At 41.5% G+C, this 25,845-nt stretch overlaps 1 protein-coding gene across 1 annotated transcript; it reads right to left on the bottom strand.

The window, feature by feature from the left end:
• LOC138963173 (polycomb protein EED-like) lies at positions 1-21,296 on the bottom strand. The gene is made up of 11 exons (XM_070335211.1): positions 21,173-21,296; positions 20,232-20,372; positions 17,996-18,088; positions 17,330-17,395; positions 15,813-15,938; positions 13,909-14,082; positions 12,902-13,035; positions 9,710-9,815; positions 4,040-4,216; positions 2,454-2,527; positions 1-2,107 (listed from the first exon to the last, which is right to left on the bottom strand). Exons 1-11 carry the CDS (start codon positions 21,293-21,295, stop codon positions 1,981-1,983), a joined length of 1,341 nt encoding a protein of 446 aa, XP_070191312.1. The 5' UTR covers position 21,296; the 3' UTR covers positions 1-1,980.
• Between the last annotated feature and the right edge of the window lie 4,549 nt (positions 21,297-25,845).

The following is a 25,845-nucleotide window of genomic DNA, read 5'->3' as shown; positions in this document are numbered from 1 at the left end:
AATATTTTTGTTAACATATTTTATTTACATACATTTGCGGAGATATTCCATCTTGTTTGTATTTACATTTGAAACAAGAGGCAGATGGCAGTGACTCAAAAACAAATTTTTGGGGGGTGTGTGTTTTTGGGTGTATTGAGGATGATGTATTAATGATTTGAGAAAATCCTATATATATTATTATTAAGCTAGTCAATGAACACTGCAGGTAGATACAATGGACATATCTAAAGATACAAAAGTCTTGTTGTGATGACTGGCGATGATTAGCTCGAACTCGACGAGATTGCCACTGACAAAACAAAACAAATTCACGAATGAGACTTCATTACAAGGAGGCATGGCATATTTCAAGATAATACAATGTATCTTATAAAATAAAATAAAATAAAAGTCAATGATCACTGATTGACGATCAGAGGACGTGATGACCTGACCCCCGTTTCTTTGACGTGAGAATTACCGAGTGAAGAAAGTGGAGCGAGGAAGTACCGTTTCTTGGGCAAATCTCGCCGCTAGGACTTGGCGAGAGAACGCAAGCATGCCTTGGAGGTGCTTGCTATGCGAGAAAAAGTGGCCGCCGCACTGCTGCCAATCCAATTTGCTCTTTATGTCCATTTACCGAACAGTGCAGACGACCTTGTTTGTTTTGGTATTAACCAATGGTGTTTAATGGGCGGTTCTGATGAGGTTATGCCCCCTTCTTTCTTTCGGCTGGTAACTGGCGCCACCTCACGGCAAGATCACACGAGAAAGGAAAAAAAAAACTTGCATTGGTCCCAAATAGCATATCGGTTTGGTAATAGTTCATGTGCAAGTCGTGCATTTTATACTATAAACAGACAATGGTCGGTTCTGGTGAGGTTATGCCCCTTCTTTCTTTCAGCTGGTAACTGGCGCCACCTCACGGCAAGATCACAGGAGTTGTCTTGCGTTATCACCCCAGAAGCGCTCATTCTTCGTAGCTAGCCATCAAACCGTTTCATATTCACTCTCGCTGTAGTGAGAAGCTAGTCGCTATCCATTCTCATGTGAAAGAAACAGGGGAGAGATTTGTCAGTGACACAGTCATGGAATAAGGATAAAACAGTGAACCAGAATAACACCTTACAGTAAAACGGCATGGTTATGTTACAGTTAAAAGACAAAATAAAGTTCATGCAGATGATAAATGATATTAAGACAACACATAAAATGTAGGTGACAATGTTTTACAGATGACAAAAAGGTGACACAGGAAATGACACATGACTTAAACAGAGGTAACAATGGATAAACTTGTGACACATAACACAATAATGACACACAATTTTAAAAATCTTGCCAAGTCATAAATGCGAGTGGATGTGGGGGTCTGAAAAAGTTCCAGAGCCAAACAATACCATGTGATTATTGCTCCTTTGAGCGGGGATGTAGCTCAGTCGGTAGCGCGCTGGATTTGTATCCAGTTGGCCGCTGTCAGCGTGAGTTCGTCCCCCACGTTCTGCGAGAGATTTATTTCTCAGTCAACTTTGTGTGCAGACTCTCCTCGGTGTCCGAACACCCCCGTGTGTACACGCAAGCACAAGACCAAGTGCGCACGAAAAAGATCCTGTAATCCATGTCAGAGTTCGGTGGGTTATAGAAACACGAAAATACCCAGCATGCTTCCTCCAAAAGCGGCGTATGGCTGCCTAAATGGCGGGGTAAAAACGGTCATACACGTAAAAGCCGTGGGAGTTTCAGCCCATGAACGAACAAACAAACAAACAAACTTTTCAGACTTTCTGTTCATAACCTCTGCAAATTTACCCCCATTTGAAGACTCCCTCCTTTTTAAGACCGGATTTTCTCAGATTTTTTTTTTTTTTAGGTCTTGAAATGGGGTTCCAATGAAGATTTAAATGGGGGATTACACTGTATCGTTTTTCCTGAAGATGACATACAACAGCAAAATGACGTCAATCAGAATCCTGACACAAGGATGGCCGGCTGTGGATTTCATTTGACCCGATCCCATCTCCAAATACAGGCATCATCGCTGACGGCCAATAGAGTGTTGCCGTCTTTGGAGAAGGCTGTCTGTCTGATGGCGGTCCCACACTTAGGATGCATCAGCTTGGTGAACCTGAAAGCACCAGACATGGGAATTGAAAAGTCAAAAAGACTGAAAATATGGAAGTAATAGCAAAGTAATAGCATGCCCCCCGAAATTGTTTTCTCTCCAAAAAACAATTCGGCGGAAATTTGCCATTCGGCGGACAATTCCCATGCCTGAAGCACAGAAAGAAATTGGAATGTGCTGAGCTGGTGGCCTGGTGAACGCTCAAAAGAATCGGGAATTTGTATTCGGCCAGAGCGGGTGTCGAACATTGGTTTACAAAACAACTGAGTAGCACGATCACACAATATCTCCCAACGCTAAAGTGTGAATTCCTTCTGAGAGAAGGACAGATACAATTAAAAAAACTCACTTTGTTTGAGCAGGGTCCTCCACATCCAGATCCCAGAGGAAGATACGTCCCACTTGGTTTCCCAGGGCCATCATCTGTGTCAACAACCATTACATTTAGTACAGTGGTACCTGTGATGTGTGGCCCCTCTAATAAGAGGACACCTCCCTTAACAGGACACATTCTGTCTATTGTCTCTACCAAAGTATACCTGTCATGACAGGCCACCTGCAATGTAGGGACATGCTGGTCCCAAGGGTGTCCTTTCATCGCAGGTACCACTGTACTAACCGACACATTTTGCAGAGTTCACCTTGAGTGTGAACCACAATTACATTTAGCACTAACCGACACATTTTGCAGAGTTCACCTTGAGTGTGAACCACAATTACATTTAGCACTAACCGACACATTTTGCAGAGTTCAATTTGAGTGTGAACAACCATTAAATTTAGCACAAACCGACACATTTTGCAGAGTTCACCTTGAGTGTGAACCACAATTACATTTAGCACTAACCGACGCATTTTGCAGAGTTCACCATGAGTGTGAACCACAATTACATTTAGCACTAACCGACGCATTTTGCAGAGTTCACCTTGAGTGTGAACCACAATTACATTTAGCACTAACCGACACATTTTGCAGAGTTCACCTTGAGTGTGAACCACAATTACATTTAGCACTAACCGACGCATTTTGCAGAGTTCACCTTGAGTGTGAACCACAATTACATTTAGCACTAACCGACACATTTTGCAGAGTTCACCTTGAGTGTGAACCACAATTACATTTAGCACTAACCGACGCATTTTGCAGAGTTGACCTTGACAAGAGAAGTGAACGGCAAGAAGCAGTACAGTTAAACCCCCATATTCAGACCTAAAATAAATCAGAACAATCAAGTCTTAAAAAGGAGGGAGTCTTAAAATGGGGGTAATTTTACAGAGGTTATGAACAGAAAGTCTGATAAAACAAGGTCTTAAAAAGAGGGAAGTCTTAAATTGGGGGGGGGGGGGGGGGGGGGGGGGTGGTCACTGTACATACACCACTATCTGTACAACTTCAAAGGACAATCGGTAGCAACATCTCTCAGAGTTTTACACTGACAAGACAAGCAATGTTACAGCAAGAGGTTTTTGGACATTCATGCATCCTATCTCAATTTCTGCACCTTAAAATTATTTCCCTTTTTTCAGTTTTGCCATTCAAACAAGTGAACACACCAACAAGAAAACACACACAAAATTCAAAGTATGGAGTTTTATCCTCACAATGAGAACTTAAAGACAACATATCGACACAGTAAGGATATAATTTCATGCTTGCTGCCATCACATACTAATAGTGCAAATGTATGTATAAAATCTCATTATTTGTTTGAAGACAAAAAAGATGCCAACTTCTTCTTCTTTTGCGTTTGTGGGCTGAAACTCCCACGTACATTCGTGTTTTTGCACGAGTGGAATTTTACGTGTATGACCGTTTTTACCCTGCCATTTAGGCAGCCATACGCCGCTTTCGGAGGAAGCATGCTGGGTATTTTCGTGTTTCTATAACAAAATCAAAAAGACAGAAAAAACTACGCACTAGATCTCATATCTCACCTTTTGCTGGTAGTCGAGACAGAAGCGCATGTACCAGATCTCACAGTCGCGGTAGTCAAAGCGATGCAGAACGCTGACGGAGTCGTCGGGTTTGTTGTTGTTGTTGTTGTTGCTGGATGTGTTTGCGTCAGCATCCAAAGGTCCTGGCTTCCAGCACACGATGCAGTTCTCACATGACTGCGGCGGGCAAAACAGAAAAAAATGAGAGCTAGAACTTAAAGGCACACCCCTTCCTATGTAAACAATTCAGCTCAACATCTCAGAGCTGGCCAGGCTTGTTTACAATGTACCCCCCCTCAACCTGAACACCTGGCTGTTTCCTGTGCAGAGTGGGAATTTTAGCATTAAGTAAATTCCTGAAACTAGTTTTTGTTTGTTTGTTTGCTTAACGCCCAGTCCACCACGAAGGGTGATATCAGGGCGGTGCTGCTTTGACATTTAACGTGCGCCACACACAAGACAGAAGTCGCAGCACAGGCTTCATGTCTCACCCAGTCACATTATTCTGACACCGGACCAACCAGTCCTAGCACTAACCCCATAATGCCAGACGTCAGGCGGAGCAGCCACTAGATTGCCAATTTTAAAGTCTTAGGTAGGACCCGGCCGGGGTTCGAACCCACGACCTCCCGCTCACTGGGCAGACGCCTTACCACCAGGCCACCGTGTTGCGGTCCCTGAAACTAGTGCCAATCTGCCAACATTAATACGTAACAAACGTTCCCTCTCTGCACAGAAAGCAACCAGGCAGTTCAATGTCCGTGTGTATCTTCATGGAGGATGGCCTTCGCCCATGTAAATGATAAAGCTAAAACAAGGTCTGAGAAAATAATAAGCCATTGTTTTCATGGGAAGGACTCTACCTATATACAAACAAACATACAACATAGTTAACAACAACAACAAACATACAACATAGTCAACAACAACAACAAACATACAACATAGTCAACAACAACAACAAACATACAACATAGTCAACAACAACAACAAACATACAACATAGTCAACAACAACAAACATACAACATAGTCAACAACAACAACAAACATACAACATAGTCAACAACAAACATACAACATAGTCAACAACAAACATACAACATAGTCAACAACAACAACAAACATACAACATAGTCAACAACAACAAACATACAACATAGTCAACAACAACAACAAACATACAACATAGTCAACAACAACAACAAACATACAACATAGTCAACAACAACAAACATACAACATAGTCAACAACAACAAACATACAACATAGTCAACAACAACAAACATACAACATAGTCAACAACAACAACAAACATACAACATAGTCAACAACAACAACAAACATACAACATAGTCAACAACAACAAACATACAACATAGTCAACAACAACAACAAACATACAACATAGTCAACAACAACAAACATACAACATAGTCAACAACAACAAACATACAACATAGTCAACAACAACAAACATACAACATAGTCAACAACAACAACAAACATACAACATAGTCAACAACAACAACAAACATACAACATAGTCAACAACAAACATACAACATAGTCAACAACAACAACAAACATACAACATAGTCAACAACAACAAACATACAACATAGTCAACAACAACAAACATACAACATAGTCAACAACAACAACAAACATACAACATAGTCAACAACAACAAACATACAACATAGTCAACAACAACAACAAACATACAACATAGTCAACAACAACAACAAACATACAACATAGTCAACAACAACAACAAACATACAACATAGTCAACAACAACAAACATACAACATAGTCAACAACAACAACAAACATACAACATAGTCAACAACAACAACAAACATACAACATAGTCAACAACAACAACAAACATACAACATAGTCAACAACAACAACAAACATACAACATAGTCAACAACAACAACAAACATACAACATAGTCAACAACAACAACAAACATACAACATAGTCAACAACAAACATACAACATAGTCAACAACAACAAACATACAACATAGTCAACAACAACAAACATACAACATAGACAACAACAACAAACATACAACATAGTCAACAACAACAAACATACAACATAGTCAACAACAACAAACATACAACATAGTCAACAACAACAACAAACATACAACATAGTCAACAACAACAAACAAACATACAACATAGTCAACAACAAACATACAACATAGTCAACAACAACAAACAAACATACAACATAGTCAACAACAACAACAAACATACAACATAGTCAACAACAAACATACAACATAGTCAACAACAACAACAAACATACAACATAGTCAACAACAACAACAAACATACAACATAGTCAACAACAACAACAAACATACAACATAGTCAACAACAAACAAACATACAACATAGTCAACAACAACAAACATACAACATAGTCAACAACAACAACAAACATACAACATAGTCAACAACAAAAAAACACTAAAACAAAACAAAAACTGCAAATGCAATGCATTTTCCATTAATAATGATAAAAGAAGTACAAGTATACAGATTACACAATGTTCTATTTATAACGTTGGGAATCCCGAGAGACTTTCTTTGTTTAGTGGGGCACTTACGGGGGTCGAGGCTTGCCGAGTCCTTATGTCCAAAATCATAACAACACACTTTTAATGCGATCAGACATGTGTTGTTATGTTTTGAGACTCATCACTGCGTCTATTTACATCCCATACAGGGCCTCGACGCCTGATCCGGAAGTCTGTACACAATGAATGTGTTTCGTGCATCCGAGCTTGAAAGAAGTCCGATCATTTGATGTCATGTTTCTCAGCTTCTCTTTTAATCTGTGCTCGCACGTTATATTGAGTTCACCGCACTGAAACACTCTGGAGAATCAACACATCGGCCTAAAACCAGAGATGTGAAGCGAGTATCTCTGGCAGAACAATAAGCTTATTTTGGAAACAAATGTTGCAATTTGTTTAAAACATTTGACGTCACGAGTTTCAAAGTCGGTCTCCTGGAAAATGTGTATCGCGCGACATTTCAGTGCCGTCGTTCACAACTACAGACCGTTTACGGTGTCCTCGCGTAAAATAAAAAGAAATGTTCTTGCAGCACGTACTCATAAGGATACATAGATAAAGAAAGTGCTTGTTGTAGGAATTGTCGTTATCGTTCATTCTTTATCGTTCAGAATCATTATTGCTATTCGCTTTTAGATCTCACAAGCAGAAACAATCTGCAGCCAACAGAAATGTCACAGCGTTTAAGGTTTCATTTCTTCGGGGCATTTTAGTTGTAAGTGGGCAAAATTTAAGCAATATCATTTTTCCCAGAGCCATGATGATAAATATAGGTGGTATGAAATTATTCCAATGTTACTAGACTGGAGAGTTTGTTTCGAACCCGTGAAAAATCTCCCTTTCTTTCGAGCGCCATTGTTGTTTCTAAGCCAAGCGTTGGTATTTGAAGATTCGTGCGCAGCTAAAATTAGACATAAAGTGAATTTTAACGAGTTTTGACCACGAGTGCACATCTGCTGTGTGCTGACAAAACCAAGTAAGTCCATTTTTTTCAAAAATGATATTTTTTGTTCATCAAAAAGAAGAAATCAATGTGCATCTTTTGTGTTAATTTCTACTTTTTAGAGTGCTTAGATAAGCAGATATGAACAGGTAAGTCCACAACCAAAAACAACTTTTTAAGTGTGCATGAATGTTTTGACAAAACCAATAAAGTCCAAGGGTTTCCCAATTTTCGTACAATGGTTGTTTCAAAATTCTTTCAGAGGACTCATACAGAAAAGACATCATTTTAAGTTTAGAACCCACAAATGACGTCATTTAAAGTTTAGAACACACAAATGACGTCATTCGATAAGGCGAGACATAATGACGTCACCTGATGACGTTTTATTTCAAACAGTATGACGTCACCTTATAACGTTTTATTTCAAACAGTTTTCTTCTCTATATGATTCTCCTGACGATCCTTGTCAACCTCTCTCCCTCCCTCTCTCCCTCCCACCTTCCATTCCTCCCTCCATCTCTCTTTCTATCCCTCCCTCCCTCTCTCGCTATCTCTCTCCCTCTTCCTCCCTCTCTCAATTTCCCTCCCTCCATCATTCTCTCTATCCCTCCTTCCCTTTCGCTCTCTCCTCCTCCTTCAATTCCGTCCTCCCTCTCTCCCAAACGCCAACAATCGAATTTTCTCTACCTCTCTCCTTCCCTCTCTCTCCCTCCCCTCTGCCCCTCCATCCCACTCTCTTTCTCTCCCTCCACCCCTCTCTCTCCCTCCTACTCTCTTCCTCCCTCCCCCCCTCTCTCAGTCCCTCCCTCCTCTCTCTCTCCTTCCATCCCACTATCTCTTTCCCTCCCTCCCTCCCCTCTCTTCTCTCTGTCCCTACCTCCATCCCTCTCACACTTCCTCTCCCCCCCCCCCCATCTTCCTCCCTATCTCCCTACCTCCCCTTCTCTCACTCCCTCCCTCCTCCCTCCATCCCACTATTTCTTTCCCTCCTCCCTCTCTCCCTCCATCCCACTATTTCTTTCCCTCCCTCCCTCCCCCTCCCTCTTATTTCCTCCCTCTCTCAATCCCACTAAGTCTCTCCCTCCCTCTCTTTTTCTCTCTTCCTTCCTCTCTCCCTCCCTCCTTCCCTCCTTTTCTTCCTCTCTCTCCCTCCCTTCCCCATTCTCTCTCACTCTATCCCTCAATCCATCCCCCCTCCCTCTCTCTCCCTCGGCCCATTCCTATATCTCTCTCTTCCTCCCCATTTATCTCTCCCTCCATAGCTCTCTCTTCCCCCCCCCCCCCTCCCTCTCACCTTCCCTCTCTTTCTCCCTCTCTCCGCCCCTCTTTCCATCTCTCTATCTCCCTCCCTCTCTCCCTTTATTTCTCTCTCTCCCTCCATCTTTCCCTCCCGCTCTCGGCCCCCCCCCCCCCCCCCCCCCCCCCCCCCCCCCCCCCTGCTTTCTCTCCTCTCTCTCTTCTCTCTCTCACTCCCTGTCTAGTCTCCCCCCCCCCCCCCCCCCCCCCTCTTTCTCTCTCTCTCTCTCTCTCTTTCTATCTTGTGCAAATTCGTAGTGTTATTTTCATTGTTTTGTCATTTCTCTTGACAACACTTCTTCTTCCAAATATTCTGGTAAAACCAAGTAAGTCCGCTTGCTTAGAATAACTTAGATCTGCGCATTTTTTGTTAGATCTGATATTGGGGGGAAAAGTGGTAAAACCAAGTAAGTCCACAAAATGCCCAACAAAACCAAAACCATCCATCAGATTATTATGAAATCGGGTTTTCAACGTAAATTAATGCTATTTATCTTATTATCTCGGTTGTTTGATCTAGATAATCATCACTTTTGAGACATTTTATCAAACAGTAAAAGTAGTTTTTCTCGGAAGTAGCTTCAGTGGACTTACTCGGTTTTGTCAGCACACGGCAGACATGCTCAGATATTTACACAATGTTTTAGCTCTTCAAAGCGCATGCTCAGATATTTACACAATGGTTTCCTGGGTTTTTCCACAGCTTCATACCACCTTTTACCTTATATGGAAATTAACAAAGATGCGTTTGACCAAATAAGGAACATAAATTGCAGACAAAGAGTGTACTAAAGATATTTAACACTTTAACAATTAACATACCTTTGACAAGATGAGGTTACCCAACCAACGTGTGCAATCCACATAGTTTTTGTGGATGTCTCGTGTGGAGAAGTCTGGGAAATGGTTTACTAGCGTTGGAAATGGTCTGAAAGATTGAACACACAAAAAAGTAAACACAATAATTCACAAGCACTGGAACAAGTATGAACGAGCCAATAAAACAAATGATCGAGGGCCATAAAACAGGTAACAAGAGGCGAAGCCTTCAAGGCTCACGTAAGAAATCGACAAACAGTAACACAAACTCAATCACTCCGTCACACATACACACACACACACAGTAAGCATAGGTGAAACTGTGCAAGAAAGCGAGACACTAGATCTGCCAACTAGTCTCGGCCCGCTCACAATAACAATGACCGAGACTTTCAGTAATTCCTTCGCGTGACGTCTAACCCTCTTACGTCATAATGTGACGTCTTCAAATGTTAAAGTTTCTATCACACACGTCAAACACTTTTGACCGAGACGTAATCTTCTTATGCGAGCTTTATCCATAGACTCGGAAATGTTAAAGTTTCTATCACACACACACACACGCACGCACACACAGACAGACAAAAGTTAGCATCGCATAGGCTACACTTACGTGAGCCAAAAAGCTTTGGGTGTTCTCAGCAAGGTGACACTTTTTTTTGTCATGTGCATGCACAGTCAAACCAGTCTGTAACGACCACCATGCAAGGGACCGATCAAAAGTGTTCTTTATAGAAAGGTTTGTTTGTTTGTTTGTTTGCTTAACGCCCAGCCGACCACGAAGGGCCATATCAGGGCGGTGCTGCTTTGACATTTAACGTGCGCCACACACAAGACAGAAGTCGCAGCACAGGCTTCATGTCTCACCCAGTCACATTATTCTGACACCGGACCAACCAGTCCTAGCACTAACCCCATAATGCCAGACGCCAGGCGGAGCAGCCACTAGATTGCCAATTTTAAAGTCTTAGGTAGGACCCGGCCGGGGTTCGAACCCACGACCTCCCGATCACGGGGCGGACGCCTTACCACTAGGCCAACCGTGCCGGTTTATAGAAAGGTGGTCGCTCTGAAAAGGTGAATTATATAGAACAAGTCTTGTCCAGGAGCTGTGTGTCTTAAAAGGGGGTTCTTCTTCTTCTTCTTCTTCTACTTCTACTTCTACTTCATTCATGGGCTGAAACTCCCACGTTAACTCATGTTTTTGCACGAGTGGATTTGTTCGTGTATGACCATTTTTCCCTGCCATTCTGGCAGCATACGCCGATTTCAGGGGAAACATTCTGGGTATTTTCATGTTTCTATAACCCACCAAACTCTGACATGGATTACAGGATCTTTTCCGTGCACACTTGGTCTTGTGGTTGTGTGTACACCCGAAGGGAGATAAGGCGCTAGCAGGCCTGCACATAAGTTGACCTGGGAGATCGGAAAAATCTCCATCCTTAGCCCACCAGGCGGCCGCGATTTGAACTCACGACCTTCCGATTAGGAGGCCGATGTCTTATCCACTACGATGATAAGTAATGTTTAACGCCCTCATGGTAAAACCATTAGGGGCAGGTTCCCGGGTTTGACCCGGACTTAAGATGGTAAAAAAAAGAGACAAAAAAAGGAGAAAAAAATGAAAAGGGCCACCGCAAGGGAGGGATGGTTGTCGCGGTCTAGCTCCCAATCAATGAGGCACCCTAGCCGGAGGTGGTTTTGAGTCATGGGGTTAGTTTGGAGATCCAGCTGGATCATTATGTGTCAGTGCTGGCAGTCAGCGCTGCCGTTGTGGGTCTCTTTTCACTTTATCCACAGACCTGTGCACACTCAAAACGCTCATCAGTAGTAAACAAACCAAATTTCAGTAGTTTTTAAAATGTTTCAGTAGTAAGCTGTAACGACAGTTCAAGACATAATTCTGGTCACAAAGCACACAAACTGAAACACTATGACGCAGTAGAATGGGAATGGTGACAGAGCCGGTGTCTCCTCTTCACTATCTGAATCTCGCACTCTTTTTATATTTAGTCAAGTTTTGACTAAATGTTTTAACATCGAGGGGGAATCGAAACGAGGGTCGTGGTGTATGTGCGTGTGTGCGTGCGTGTGTGTGTGTGTGTGTGTAGAGCGATTCAGACTAAACTACTGGACCGATCTTTATGAAATTTGACATGAGAGTTCCTGGGTATGAAATCCCCGAACGTTTTTTTCATTTTTTTGATAAATGTCTTTGATGACGTCATATCCGGCTTTTCGTGAAAGTTGAGGCGGCCCTGTCACGCCCTCATTTTTCAACCAAATTGGTTGAAATTTTGGTCAAGTAATCTCCGACGAAGCCCGGACTTCGGTATTGCATTTCAGCTTGGTGGCTTAAAAATTAATTAATGACTTTGGTCATTAAAAATCGGAAAATTGTAAAAAAAAATAAAAATTTATAAAACGATCCAAATTTACGTTTATCTTATTCTCCATCATTTGCTGATTCCAAAAACATATAAATATGTTATATTTGGATTAAAAACAAGCTCTGAAAATTAAATATATAAAAATTATTATCAAAATTAAATTGTCCAAATCAATTTAAAAACACTTTCATCTTATTCCTTGTCGGTTCCTGATTCAAAAAACATATAGATATGATATGTTTGGATTAAAAACACGCTCAGAAAGTTAAAACAAAGAGAGGTACAAAAGCGTGCTATCCTTCTTAGCGCAACTACTACCCCGCTCTTCTTGTCAATTTCACTGCCTTTGCCATGAGCGGTGGACTGACGATGCTACGAGTATACGGTCTTGCTGAAAAACTGCGTTCAGTTTCATTCTGTGAGTTCGACAGCTACTTGACTAAATATTGTATTTTCGCCTTACGCGACTTGTTTTCTTTTCCATGTTTCACTTCAATCACAAGTTGCCACGCAGACGCTGGACGAACTAAATCTAAGAACAAAGACTCAATGCTGAGAACACGCGCGCTTCCAGTAAATCGGAAAACGTCTTTTCAGCGCAACGGCCAACTAAATGGTCAAAACATCTTAAAACAGAAAAAAAGTACAAAACTTTTTTTTGGAGTAAAACATCGGAATTTTGGAAGTTTAATTAAAAATCCGTAGCACCGTATTCTGCATATAAAAATCGGAGAAATTACGGAGAAACCGTAGATGTGCACAGGTCTTTATCTACTACGCCAATGGGTTCCACTGTACTCACTTGCTTCCTTTAGCGGGATTGAACTTGCTGGACTCTGCTATGACATCTTCAATCTCTGAGGTGTCCAGATTCCAGATCTTCAAACTGTGGTCCATGCCGCAGGAAACTAGTCTTGCGCCGCTCAGGGTAAAGTCCTGCAATTTGCCAGGAAAGGCTGTCACGACAATGCAATGAAATGTAAAGTGCATCAATTGCATAAGGCGTAAGGTTGTTGCTGTAATGAAGATTATTATATTGAAGATTGATTGTAAGGCGCTTAGAACTATTTTAGGATTTGCGCCATATAAATACCCTTATTATTATTATTAAGGTAATGGACATTTGCTGAGATCTTGCACTCTACGTTTTTCTCCACATGTGAACACGATGGTCTGCAGTCTAGCTACAAACAGACTAAGACAAACAAACAGTCAGGCAGACTCACACACTCACAGTCACACAAACCTGCAAGAACATGCACAGTGAAATGACTCAGCCTAAACACACTGAATTATGCAATAAAGTTAGCACTGTAAGCTAGCTCTAGACAAAAAAATTAACATGCACCTGTAGAGAAACAGAGGTTAATTAGGGCAGGAAAAGGCAACAGTTATCTTACCAACACCAACTCACTGTGTGTGTGTGTGTGTGTGTGTGTGTGTGTGTGTGTGTGTGTGTGTGTGTGTGTGTGTGTGTGTGTGTGTGTGTGTGTTAGTGTAAGACTACTAAGACTCAGTAAGAGAGAGAGAGAGAGAGAGAGAGAGAGAGAGAGAGAGAGAGAGAGAGAGAGAGAGAGAGAGAGAGAGAGAGAGAGAGAGAGAGCAAGAGAGAGAGAGAACTTTATGAAAGAAAGATAAAGATCTAAAGCTAGGCCTTTTCTTACCACCTGTCTTTAGAGAGAGAGAGAGAGAGAGAGACAGGGCATGAGAATGAGAGAGACAGACAGACAGACACAGACAGAAAGATAAATACACACACACACACACACACAAAAAAGACAAAAATGAGAAGTGAAAATGACGACTCACAGCACTGAGGACTTCATCCCTATGACCATCTACCCCTCCAAGTATGAGAACACAGACAGAAGTGTGAACGTTCCATATTCTGAGCGTGTGGTCTTTGGACACCGACAGCAACAGTGAACAGTTGCGGGGATGAAACTTCAGCTCGTTAACGGCGTTTCCATGACCTACAAAATGCTGCAACAGTTGGCCAACAAATGTGACACTGTTAGTGTTTGAGAATGGTCAAAAATCTAGGTTTGGACAATGTTGAGACTAAGCTGTATGTAAAAACCTAAAATTACACACCCAAAAAACAAACAAAAACAAAGCTGACATACTGGAGACCAAAGATACATAAATATGTAAATGCTACGAAAGCTCAATTTTCTTTCTTTTTTTCATTTTGTTTTTCACACATGAATAGGAACATATGATATTATATTACATCTGCCAGAATTAAAAAAAATATGATCTTCATGAACAGAAAACTGATGGAATGTTGTATTTTGAACCATTTAGAAAGATCAGCTGCCTATCCATATGCTAATACCACTGGATCAATATAAAAGATATGAACTCATAAGTGTGCTCTCCCCTTACATTGTCCTTGAAAAAAGTTCTCAATCTGGGTGGCACTGGCAATAACTCAATTTAGCCCTGTGTGAGGTTCACGGTCCCACTGTGTGAATATAAAACTATCACATGGGTGGGACTGAAAAGTGTCATGAATCCTGAACCTCAACCGAACCAAACAACAACAAAAAACAAAGAGAGAAAAAAATAGAGAAAAATAAAGAGGCCATAATTGAATCCGGATTTCCGGCATATACCGAAAGAACCCCACCCAAGCTATCACTCTTCTTTCAGTATGTGACATTACTTCCGCAGGGTTAATTTGGGACTATGCCATCGGTCTGATTCTTTTTCTCAAGATATTTGCATTTTCTCTCTCTGACCATTTTTCTCTGGTGCTCTCAGTTGCTCACCAACTGCACTAATCAACAGACTGATTACAATTGCTGATAGACGAATTCTGAAAATAACTTGTATGGGTTCTGCTTTTTAAGTGAGACAAACAATTCAAAGGGCCAGTCACTAACGAGGGGTGTGTCTCTACACATGTGGCAGGGAGCATGTGTCGATTTGTTTGTTTCACAAAAAGCAAGGGTGTTCACCCTTTTTTTTAATTTATTATGGTGAGCTTATATAGCGCGAACCACAATTAACTGTGCTCTCCGCGCTTTACATACTAATTTCTGCCGTGTGAAATGGATTTTTTTACAGACAGACAGACAAACAAACATTTTTTTACACACAATATATAACGCATTCACATCGACCAGCAAACCTCAAGCCTGTTAGGCAAAACTTTACCTTTCACGGCCTTTATTCCAAGTCACACGGGTATTTTGATGGACATTTTTATCTATGCCTATACAATTTTGCCAGGAAAGACCCTTTTGTCAATCGTGGGATCTTTAACGTGCACACCCAATATAGTGTACACGAAGGGACCTCGGTTTTTCGTCTCATCCGAAAGACTAGCACTTGAACCCACCACCTAGGTTAGGAAAGGGGGGAGAAAATAGCGGCCTGACCCAGAGTCGAACACGCAACCTCTCGCTTCCGAGCGCAAGTGCGTTACCACTCGGCCACCCACAACCCATACAAACCCAACAGATTAATTGCCAACTACATGTATTGTCTATTATCTTTCACTAGTCATCTGCATGGGTGGGACTGAAAAATGTCATGTATCCTGAAGAATTTTAAGGGGGGGGGGGGGGGGGTCTGGGGGCCCCCAGACGCTGATGGATTTGTATAATTAACAACCAAAAAACCATCACCACAGACATTACGAATCCGGATTTCTGGAATATACCGGAAGAATCCCACCATGCATCTGCAAAGAAACTGCCTCAAACCTTGATACACTGCATCTGAGAGAGAGACAGGACTCGAATGACCCCTCGTAACCCCGCCGCGGCCAGGATGGGCTGGTTGGTCACAGGGTTGAACGACCAAGCACAGCAGTAAAAGTTTTCCTCTGTCTGCACTTGCTGTCAAGGGTCTTTCATAATGATAATGATGGTATTGATATGGCGCAAATCCTAACATAAAAAGACCAAAAAATACTGTACTCACGTGTTTGACGAAGACGAAACGAATAACAAATCACGACGTTTCGACCACCAGGGTCTTCCTCAGGCACAAAACACAGAAAAAAGAAAAAGACAGACGACAGAACAGAAAGAAGATCTACAGTTTGACGGTTCACATTTTACGACTCACAAACCAACACAAAGGGACACATATTCTAACATAGTTCTAAGTGCAACACACAAATAAACAAATACACAATCATGCACATCATGAACATTTAAATAAATAAATTACTCTTAATTACAACGACAAAAATCGTTACATACGAAAACAATCTATAAATTAACAAATACACAATCATAGTCATAACTGACAACAGAATACTGGCTTTAATGGTCATTTCTGACGAGACTAGTCCTTGCTTTTTCTCACATTCCTGTTGATAAATAAAAGCTTAAAAACATCTTCCGGAGTTTTTCTGCTTGCACATGAGTGCGAGTATGCATGTGCGCCTGATAGTGTTATGTTCGGGAGAGAGGGGGGGGGGGGGGGGGGGGGAGGCTTTTAATACAGTCAAAGGTAAAAATGAAATGAAATGACAATAGATAGAAAAAGGCCATGGGCCCACTTCATTTAAAAGGGGGTTACAGAGAGACAGATGGAAAGAAGAAAGCAGACAGCTGCACAGGCAGACAGACAAGTAACATACGGCCACTATACATCCTGGCAGACAGACAAGTAACATACGGCCACTATACATCCCGGCAGACAGACAAGTAACATACGGCCACTATACATCCTGGCAGACAGACAAGTAACATACGGCCACTATATATGGCAGACAGACAAGTAACATACGGCCACTATACATCCTGGCAGACAGACAAGTAACATACGGCCACTATACATCCTGGCAGACAGACAAGTAACATACGGCCACTATACATCCTGGCAGACACTAATTATAGACATCTGACTTGCCATGTTTGTGGTAACAGTAGTACCAAACACAAGACTACATGACTGCAGAGTTTTAATGGGGGAAATTACTCAGGGGGGATTCCATGATACTTATTGTATGTGTTTTGGTGTAAATGTAACATACATACCTTAAGTGCTCGAGGCACTATACTGACCCCCCCAGGCGGCCCAAACCAATAAAAACAGTTTTATTCTGCTAAAAACCACATCTCCTTCCTTACCCACAACAACATTAATAAGATAAGGCAAGTCTGAAAAATGGTGTTTGTGTAACACTTTTTGGACACACTGACAGATTCCTGGCCATACATGTACAAAAGATAAAAGAATGACAGTCCAATGCAGACCAAAAGGATACACTGGGATCACTGTAGGCCTGGAGTAATTTGATTTTGCCTCCCTCTTGACATTCGTACACTGACACCTGCAATACAAAATGTAAAAACATTAAAAGTATAACAACAGCATTAGAAGAATAAAACCTAAAGAGTTTTTCTTTTTAAGACATGTGCTTCATACAAACCCTAACTTCAAAGTTTAAACAATACTAACTTGCTGAGTTGAACAGCACAACGTTTACAACAAATCATGCAGCTGGAATTAGAAACCACTGGGAAAAAGGAAAACTGAAAGTAAGGACAAACCATCTTGCCAGACATCAAGCGCACACTTAGCTAAATCTTCTATTTTCCCCCTTTTTCTCATAATCATCTGTCTGTCTGTCCACCAAAAAGACCACTGATGTACTTGTGAATGTCTTGTTTAGTCAATTTAAAAAAAAAAGTTCTCCAACTAACAAAAACTAACATTTAATTTTATTTTTTATTTTTTATAAAGTAACCGATTAATATTCTTCACAAAATTAACATCATTAGACAGACAAGCCTGTTTGCTTTGAATGACAGAAAAACGTGTAGTTCCACAAATGTGTACAAATCACACCCATGTACACAGATGTATTAGCAATAAGCTGGAGCTCGAAGCAGTTGCATCAACCTGTAAAACTAAAAGAAATGTGACTGACCCTATTGTGAGCAGCTGTGGCAAAGATGACAGGGTCCGAATCTGAACAGTTCAGGTTGACCTGAATACCAAAGATTGGCTGACCATGGTTCTCCTGAAACACATAATTAACACAATCAAAATCTTAAGTTTACACACAATACACACAAGGGGGCACAGTAGCTCAGTTGGTAGAGCACTTGACTTGTGATCGGAAGGTCGCAGGTTCGAATTCGGGCCGGGACGGGTCAACTTTATGTGCAGACCCAGAGACGGAAGCCATGTCCCACCCCCGTGTCACCACAATGGCACGTAAAAGACCTTGTTCATTCTGCCATAAGTGCAGGTGGCTGAATACACCTAAACACACAGACACCTGGGTAGCGTGCCTCCTTTGCTGCTAGCTTTCCACTGGGAGGAAGCGACCCAAATTTCCCAGCGATGGGACAATAAAGTCGTCAAAATGAAAAACATTATACCGTACAGTGGAACCCCCCTTTAAAGACCTCCAAATATCTGATACAAAAATGGGTCTTAAAAAGGAGGGAGTCTTAAATCAGGTGGTCTTCAATCAATCAATCAATCAATCAATCAATCAATCAATCAATCAATCAATCAATCAATATGAGGCTTATATCGCGCGTATTCCGTGGGTACAGTTCTAAGCGCAGGGATTTAAAAAAAAAAATTGTGTATTTATTTTTTTTGTATTTATTTATTTTTTTTTATATTTCTTTTTTATGCAATTTATATCGCGCACATATTCAAGGCGCAGGGATTTATTTATGCCGTGTGAGATGGAATTTTTTTACACAATACATCACGCACTCACATCGGCCAGCAGATCGCAGCCATTTCGGCGCATATCCTACTTTTCACGGCCTATTATTCCAAGTCACACGGGTATTTTGGTGGACATTTTTATCTATGCCCATACAATTTTGCCAGGAAAGACCCTTTTGTCAATCGTGGGATCTTTAACGTGCACACCCCAATGTAGTGTACACGAAGGGACCTCGGTTTTTCGTCTCATCCGAAAGACTAGCACTTGAACCCACCACCTAGGTTAGGAAAGGAGGGGGAGAAAATTGCTAACGCCCTGACCCAGGGTCGAACTCGCAACCTCTCGCTTCCGAGCGCAAGTGCGTTACCACTCGGCCACCCAGTCTTAAAAGGGGGGGTTCCGCTATACTTAATCAAAATGTTCACATTTTAAGTCATTTAACACACACACTTCTCCTTGAATCCTGTAAATGATCATGTGGTGACGGGCACTCCAAGCTTCTCAGCAGCCACCCCTGAAGAGGTTTAGTCCTTACAGTTACACCAGTTATGATTGACATAATATCAAGTAATTAACGTCCCTGCACTGCATCTCTGGTGGGTGTGCAAGTCCTTTCATGACAGGTATATAAATTTTAATTAAAAAGACAACGGACAATGGGATTACAGTAAATTACACTACAGTTTGGGACTTTTTAACAGGACTTGAGGGTGTCATCTCATTTGAACCTTTGCCTTCGGCCTTTTCAGGTATCACTTATATATATATGTATGCTAATCGCAATCAAAACCCAAGAGAGTGGACAATTTCCAAACCCTCTTCTGCAGGTCCTTGTATCAACTTAAAAAATGAGTCAACCGATCTTCCCAATAGCAGCCACACTGCAAAAATCTCAAAATGTTTACTCTTCTTTCTGGAGATAGCCAAATGAATAGACCCTATCAGTATTCCAAGCTCTCGATCTCGCAAACTTCAGAACATATTGCAAAGCATGATGTACGGCTATCTGGTCAGATCTACAAAGGCCGAAGAGTGAAGTTCTCATGACTTTCTAAGCATTACACTTTACAGAGAACATGTCTCGCAGATTTCTCCTGAAGTCTGTTTAGATGCCAAATAGGTCTTTTGGGGAGGAAAGTCGCTTTTTCAATTCAGTGCTTGTTATCCTCTTAGGTGCCAGGAGATTGGTTCCGTATAACTCTCACTTGCTCATAGAGTGCTTATGTCCCTTTGTATCTTTGATAAATAGACCCTATTGGTATTCCAAGCTCTCGTAATCTCTCGCAAACTTCAGAGCATAGCAATTAAAGCGTGTGGTATAGCGATCTCAAGCGAGCTGCAAAAGCTGAAGTTCGAAGTTCGCATGACGTTCAAAGCGTAACAAACAGCGTGGCTCGAGGATATCTTAATTGCGAGAGCTGCTCAGATACCGAAAAGGTCAATTGTCCAAGTGAGTTCCACTGAGTATACAGACCTTCAAGAAGTTGGAGCATCTGAACTGGAGTTTGCATTTTTTGGGTGGCTTGTTCACAACGCGACCACGGCGGCCTGGCAGTGTAGGTGTGTCGCTGCGTGAAGATTCTTCCAGCGTACTGGCTGTGCTGGAGAGGTCATCCTGTTCAGAGAAATCCTTTATAAAGTTCGATAATTAGAATTATATAATTATAAGGTATAACTATAACTATAAGCAGTGACATAGAAAGAAATATACTGTCTATAATAGTAGCTAAATGTGATATGGACATGTATACCAGTCGCTATAAAATTGCTAATTTTCTCTTTGATTTTCATTAAATTGCTGTACCAGAAACAAACAAACAAATAAAGGAGAGAAAAAAACCCAATCACAACAACATATTATATATATATCACAAAGATACCCTGAACATTAACAAGTTTATTGTGATAACTAATATTTAAGATAAAGATTCCAATTATGTGTATGTTCAAAGATGATGCATGGGTGCTATCATGCAAAGGAGACTTACGATCAGTATTACAGCATGATCAAAATAACGTACGAAATATTTGTATTCAGAGAGAGATCGAAAGAGAGAGAGATCGAAAGAGAGAGAGATCGAAAGAGAGAGAGTTGTAGTTGTAGCCTACTCTTGGGAGTGGTCCGAGTCCCGCGGTGCCCTCTAACACCCCCCCCCCCCCCCACCCCAGCTCCGCCCCCAAAAGAGGCCACACAAACACACAGTTTATGAGACACACGTTTTCTCGGGTTTCGATATCAAAGTGAAAACAATCATCCAATGTCTTTCATATTGATAATACGGATGAATGGCGCTAACAGAACGACAGAATACCAAAATCGATTCGATGTTAATTCGGTAGTTTTAATACAAATTGCCCAGAGACTGGATCCGACAACTCGCAGACATTAAGTCAAATAATCGTTGACATTATTACCATTTCATCTTCTGACCGATCATTGTAAATCGGAGCAGAAAAACGTTGTCTTTTGTTCATGGAAGGTAGCGTGCTTTCTTCGCTGTCCGACATGTTTGATACAGATAATGACCACGTGGGCATCACGTGACTTCCAAATAAGGAGCATTTGGCGGGCTCTTCGCGCTCATAACTTAGCTTTCTCTTGCAAAGACTTGAAGTTTCCTTTTTGTGTTTGGTATTAAGCCGGTTAGTCCTTCTCTTTTTAACTAGTCGGCCGTTCAAGTTAAACGTCAATTTTAGAGTGAACGCTGCTAAAAGTGTTAAAAAAAAGAGAAAAGGTCTAATGGTTTTGTGGTTTGTGTTTCTGCAACAGCCGTTTTGACATGTGCAAGTTATCCAGTGAGGGTAAATACAGCACCGTCAACTGAGTTAGTTTGTTAGAACAGGAGGTGGTCCATATCATTACTCGGACTACTGAAGAACCCGGCCGGTTCATATTAGGCAACCTTCTCCTATGTTCAGTGTTTACGTGTATGTTTATATAACTATTTCTGTTACGATTTTAGTTGCGTAATCACAAAATCGACATCACCGGTAGGGGCCCCTATTGCGCACTGATAACAGATTTTTTTTTTTTAAAGGTCCTTGTCAACATTTTTATACCGAAATCGCCATTTGACCATTAAAATGCAGAGTCTATCTACAAATATCAACAATACACAGGGCCGGACTAGGCGAAGAGGAGGGGGGGGGGGGGTTGCCAGTGGTGGCCCAGGGGGATGTCCCCCCTGGCGGCAGGGGCGGATCAGTTCATTTTATGGGTGTTTTTTTTCAAAAGTATATTGTGAAGATATGGGTGTGAAGGCGCAAAGCGCCTAGCTTGTTAGGGGGGTCCGGGGGCATGCCCCCCCGGAAAATTTTGAAAAAAAGGATGCAAAATGGTGCAATCTGGTGCATTCTGAGGATGATCATTACCTGTTTCAGGCAGCAGATTTTGTCACTGATTAATACCCCAAAAATTGAAACTCAATGTAAAATAAAGAAATGCATACCTCATTCAATATTTTTATTTTTTGGCTGGGGGGGGGTCCGGAAACCCTAGAACCCCCCCCCCCCCCCCTCGTTGAGGGGGTCAGGGGGCGAAGCCCCCTGAAGCTGATGGGTAGGTCATATTCTGAGATAGGAAAATGGTCGCTCCTTGCATGAAACGGCATAAAATAAGCAATAATAAAAAAAATTAAATAAGTAAGGTACATGTTTAGGCTAGGGGGGGGGGGGGGGTTGCGCAACCCCCATAACCCCCCCGGTAGTCCGGCCCTGATACACCCCCTTTCGATGATTAGGAAAGACGAAGCCAGTGTAGCCGTTCAGTTTGAAAATTCATTGTAGTATTCCAGCGTAGTACTCATAGTAGGATATCCTTATTTGGAAAATGCCAAGCGCAAAACTCCTCTCAAATCCCGTGCATTTCGTGCGTTTAAAAACTTGAAAAGCTTGGACTGTTGCTGCACTTGTTTGGGCGTGGCTGTAACTTAGCATAGTGACATGACTGATTGGTCAGTATTTTTAGACAAAGCACACGTTCTCAGCAAACAGAAAACAAAATATTGGAAGCGTGAGTCACGCTACCCAAAAATAAAATCTTTTTTTAACATAATATTTTTTTTTCTATAACTTTTTTTCCATGGTTCATTCATCATTTGACATAATTTTGTATCGAAATCTAACCTTAAGATTATTGAAAAAAAAGCAAAAATGTAGACGACCACCTTGAAACAGACATTGAAAAATCAGCCAGTACTCACTTAGCCCGACTCGGTACACGTTTTCGAAGAAATCGATTTTTGGGGTGAAATTTGTTAATAATTTCAAGTCATCACCAATTTTCTTCACATGCAAGAAACTGACATGCTTTTTGTCCTTAAATAATTTCCCTTCGTTAATTTTACCAGGAAACAGCATTTCAGTCTCGAGTATATGGACTGGGTGGCCGAGTGGTAACGGCACTTGCGCTCGGAAGCGAGAGGTTGCGAGTTCGACCCTGGGTCAGGGCGTTAGCAATTTTCTCCCCCCTTTCCTAACCTAGGTGGTGGGTTCAAGTGCTAGTCTTTCGGATGAGACGAAAAACCGAGGTCCCTTCGTGTACACTACATTGGGGTGTGCACGTTAAAGATCCCACGATTGACAAAATTGTCTTTCCTGGCAAAATTGTATAGGCAGGGCCGGACCAGGGGGGGGGGGGGGGGCTAAAATGTTGAAGCGGGGGTCGAGGGGCGAAGCCCCCGTGGGAGTATGGAGGCCCCCATAAGCTGAAGAAATTTTAACATGAAAAATTATCCTATTCTTGCACAAAAAAGTCATTTAAATAATGAAATAGCACCACCAGAAATTTAACATATTAATTTAGAATTGATGCATGAAGAAAAGATTAGCTTGTCTTAAACATCAACGAAACAAATTTTCTACTTTTATGCCAAAAAAACCACATTCCAAAATCAAATTATACTGTATTTTGCCACTATAAGATGAACTTTACAATGTTAGTCTGTTTACATTACTCTTGGCATTTTAAACATTGAATGAAAGTATCTAGACTTCAATCTTACCGTAATGGGTTCAAAGGGGTGGTGCAGGTTGAGCGTGATGGGAGTGTTTGTAGAACTGATGAGGCGGTAGCGGCTTTTTGCAATATTATTATTAATAAGCTCTCTCTCTCTCTCTCTCTCTCTCTCTCTCTCTCTCTCTCTCTCTCTCTCTCTCTCTCTCTTTTTTTGTGGTTTTTGTTGTTGTTGCGGGGGGGGGGGGGGGGCTAAAGCCCCCCCCCCTCTCGTCCGGCCCTGTATAGGCATAGATAAAAAATGTCCACCAAAATACCCGTGTGACTTGGAATAATAGGCCGTGAAAAGTAGGATATGCGCCGAAATGGCTGCGATCTGCCGCTGTGTGGCTATCGGCACAAGCACTTGTGCCCACAGCTTCAGCTAATCAATATACAGCATATTGAACAACTGCTGTAGAAATATGGAATTATAGTCGAAATAGGGTTCCAGGTTTCCCAATTGCTTCGTTTCCGGCCGAGTTATGTGGACTGAGCACGTGATGCCCACAAAAAATATTGGCTGTCTAGAAGTGTCGTCTACGCAACTTGATGATCGCGGCGGCTTTCTTGACCGCCAAGGACGACCCGCGCGGCGCACTTTGTGAGACGTCATTCGTTAGACCTCATCATCTATCGGAATAGCTACGGATGGCCAGTTTCGCGTTAGGCGGGCGTAGCCGTGTCGGAGTGGATACATCGTGTCCGTGGTGGTATCGGTACCACCCTTAGTCACCGTTTGAGGCTAAGGACCGTGGGTTCGATTCCTACACTTATCGAGCGAAAATACCAATCCACTGGCGCAATCCCAGCCTTTTTGTTTCACCCGTCTCACTTGCCGCTGTTGGTAAACCCCATATAGTTTAGTGGCTAGAAGCGCTGACCAACAAGTGTTCAGATATTTTTCTAATTGTCGTTTCTAGATAGTAAAATATGTGCTGAAAACGGTCAGCTATCGCACCATCAAGAAATCGGTTCCCTAGTACCCCTTTAAGGCTCTGGAACCACCCCGGGTGGCAATATCGGGTCGCAACAAAGAGTGTTCCCAATAGCCGGAAAGAGCCTCAACCGTGAAAGATAGAAAGAAAGGTATTGAACAAAAAAGACGCACAACACCAATGTAAACCATTTGTGTTATCATACTTATATTAAAATATTGATGACCATGGAATAAATGGGTTATTTTTAGATTTCTGACAAAAAATCGCGAAAAACATGACAAATTGTCTTTTTTATAGCCTAAACTATGAAAGATTTAAAGACAAGTATTGAACACAAAAGATAGCAATGGATAATGGCAACAACATTTGCTCTCATTGTTGTACAAAATTGTTGATTGTTTTTTAATACTTTTCCGTTTTTGTGGATTTCACAAAGCATACCAATTAAACGGCAGTCTAGGTAACTCGTCCGAATTTTTGCGGCTAAGAGCTTCAACATTTGAAGATAGAAAGACTATCATTGAACAAAAACTATGGTAAACACATGTGAATAACTTTTGATCTCACACTGATATTGAAATATTGATGACCATGCAATTAATGGGCTATTTTCAGATTTGTGGGTACAAAATCGCCCAAAACATGACAAATTGTCTTTTTTCTAGCCTAAACTATGAAAGATTTAAAGACAAGTATTGAATATAAAAGATTGAACGGGATAATAGCAACAACATTTGCACTCATTGTTGTACAAAATTGTTGATTGTTTTTGAATATGTTCCGTTTTTGTGGATTTCACAAAGCGTACCGATTAATCGGCAACCCGTGTCAATCATCCGAATTATTTCATGCTGCGCCAAAACGATTAAAAATGGATGGAATATTAGTGTTTGAAGACAAAAGGCGCACATTGTCATGTTAAGCATATCTTGTTACACCGTATACACATCAAAATCGTGATAGCTCTTGGTTTGAATGTTACAATGTTTGATTTTGTGCAAGTTACACACATTGATACTGACAAAATGTAATGATATTCCAGGACAATCTATCCAGCGCGCTCTTTGGGTCCCCAAAACACTGTACATGGTGAGTCCCATTGTGGTGCCAAAGTAGAAAATAATTATATTCACTTTAGCGATAGTCCGCAGTAG

This window comes from Littorina saxatilis, linkage group LG3, assembly GCF_037325665.1.
Source record: "Littorina saxatilis isolate snail1 linkage group LG3, US_GU_Lsax_2.0, whole genome shotgun sequence".
NCBI classification, from domain to species: Eukaryota; Metazoa; Mollusca; class Gastropoda; order Littorinimorpha; family Littorinidae; genus Littorina; species Littorina saxatilis.
This window is presented reverse-complemented; position numbering and strand designations above follow the sequence as displayed.

Bases quoted from the DNA above. Each gene is read 5' to 3' on its own strand.
- LOC138963173 (XM_070335211.1), bottom strand. From the start codon at position 21,295: ATGCCCACGTGGTCATTATCTGTATCAAACATGTCGGACAGCGAAGAA. The intron at 18,089-20,231 runs GTCTGTATACTC...TATGTGTTTCAG, and splicing joins GATGCTCCAACTTCTTGAAG to GAGAACCATGGTCAGCCAAT. The intron at 2,528-4,039 runs GTGAGATATGAG...TTGTTGACACAG, and splicing joins GTCTCGACTACCAGCAAAAG to ATGATGGCCCTGGGAAACCA.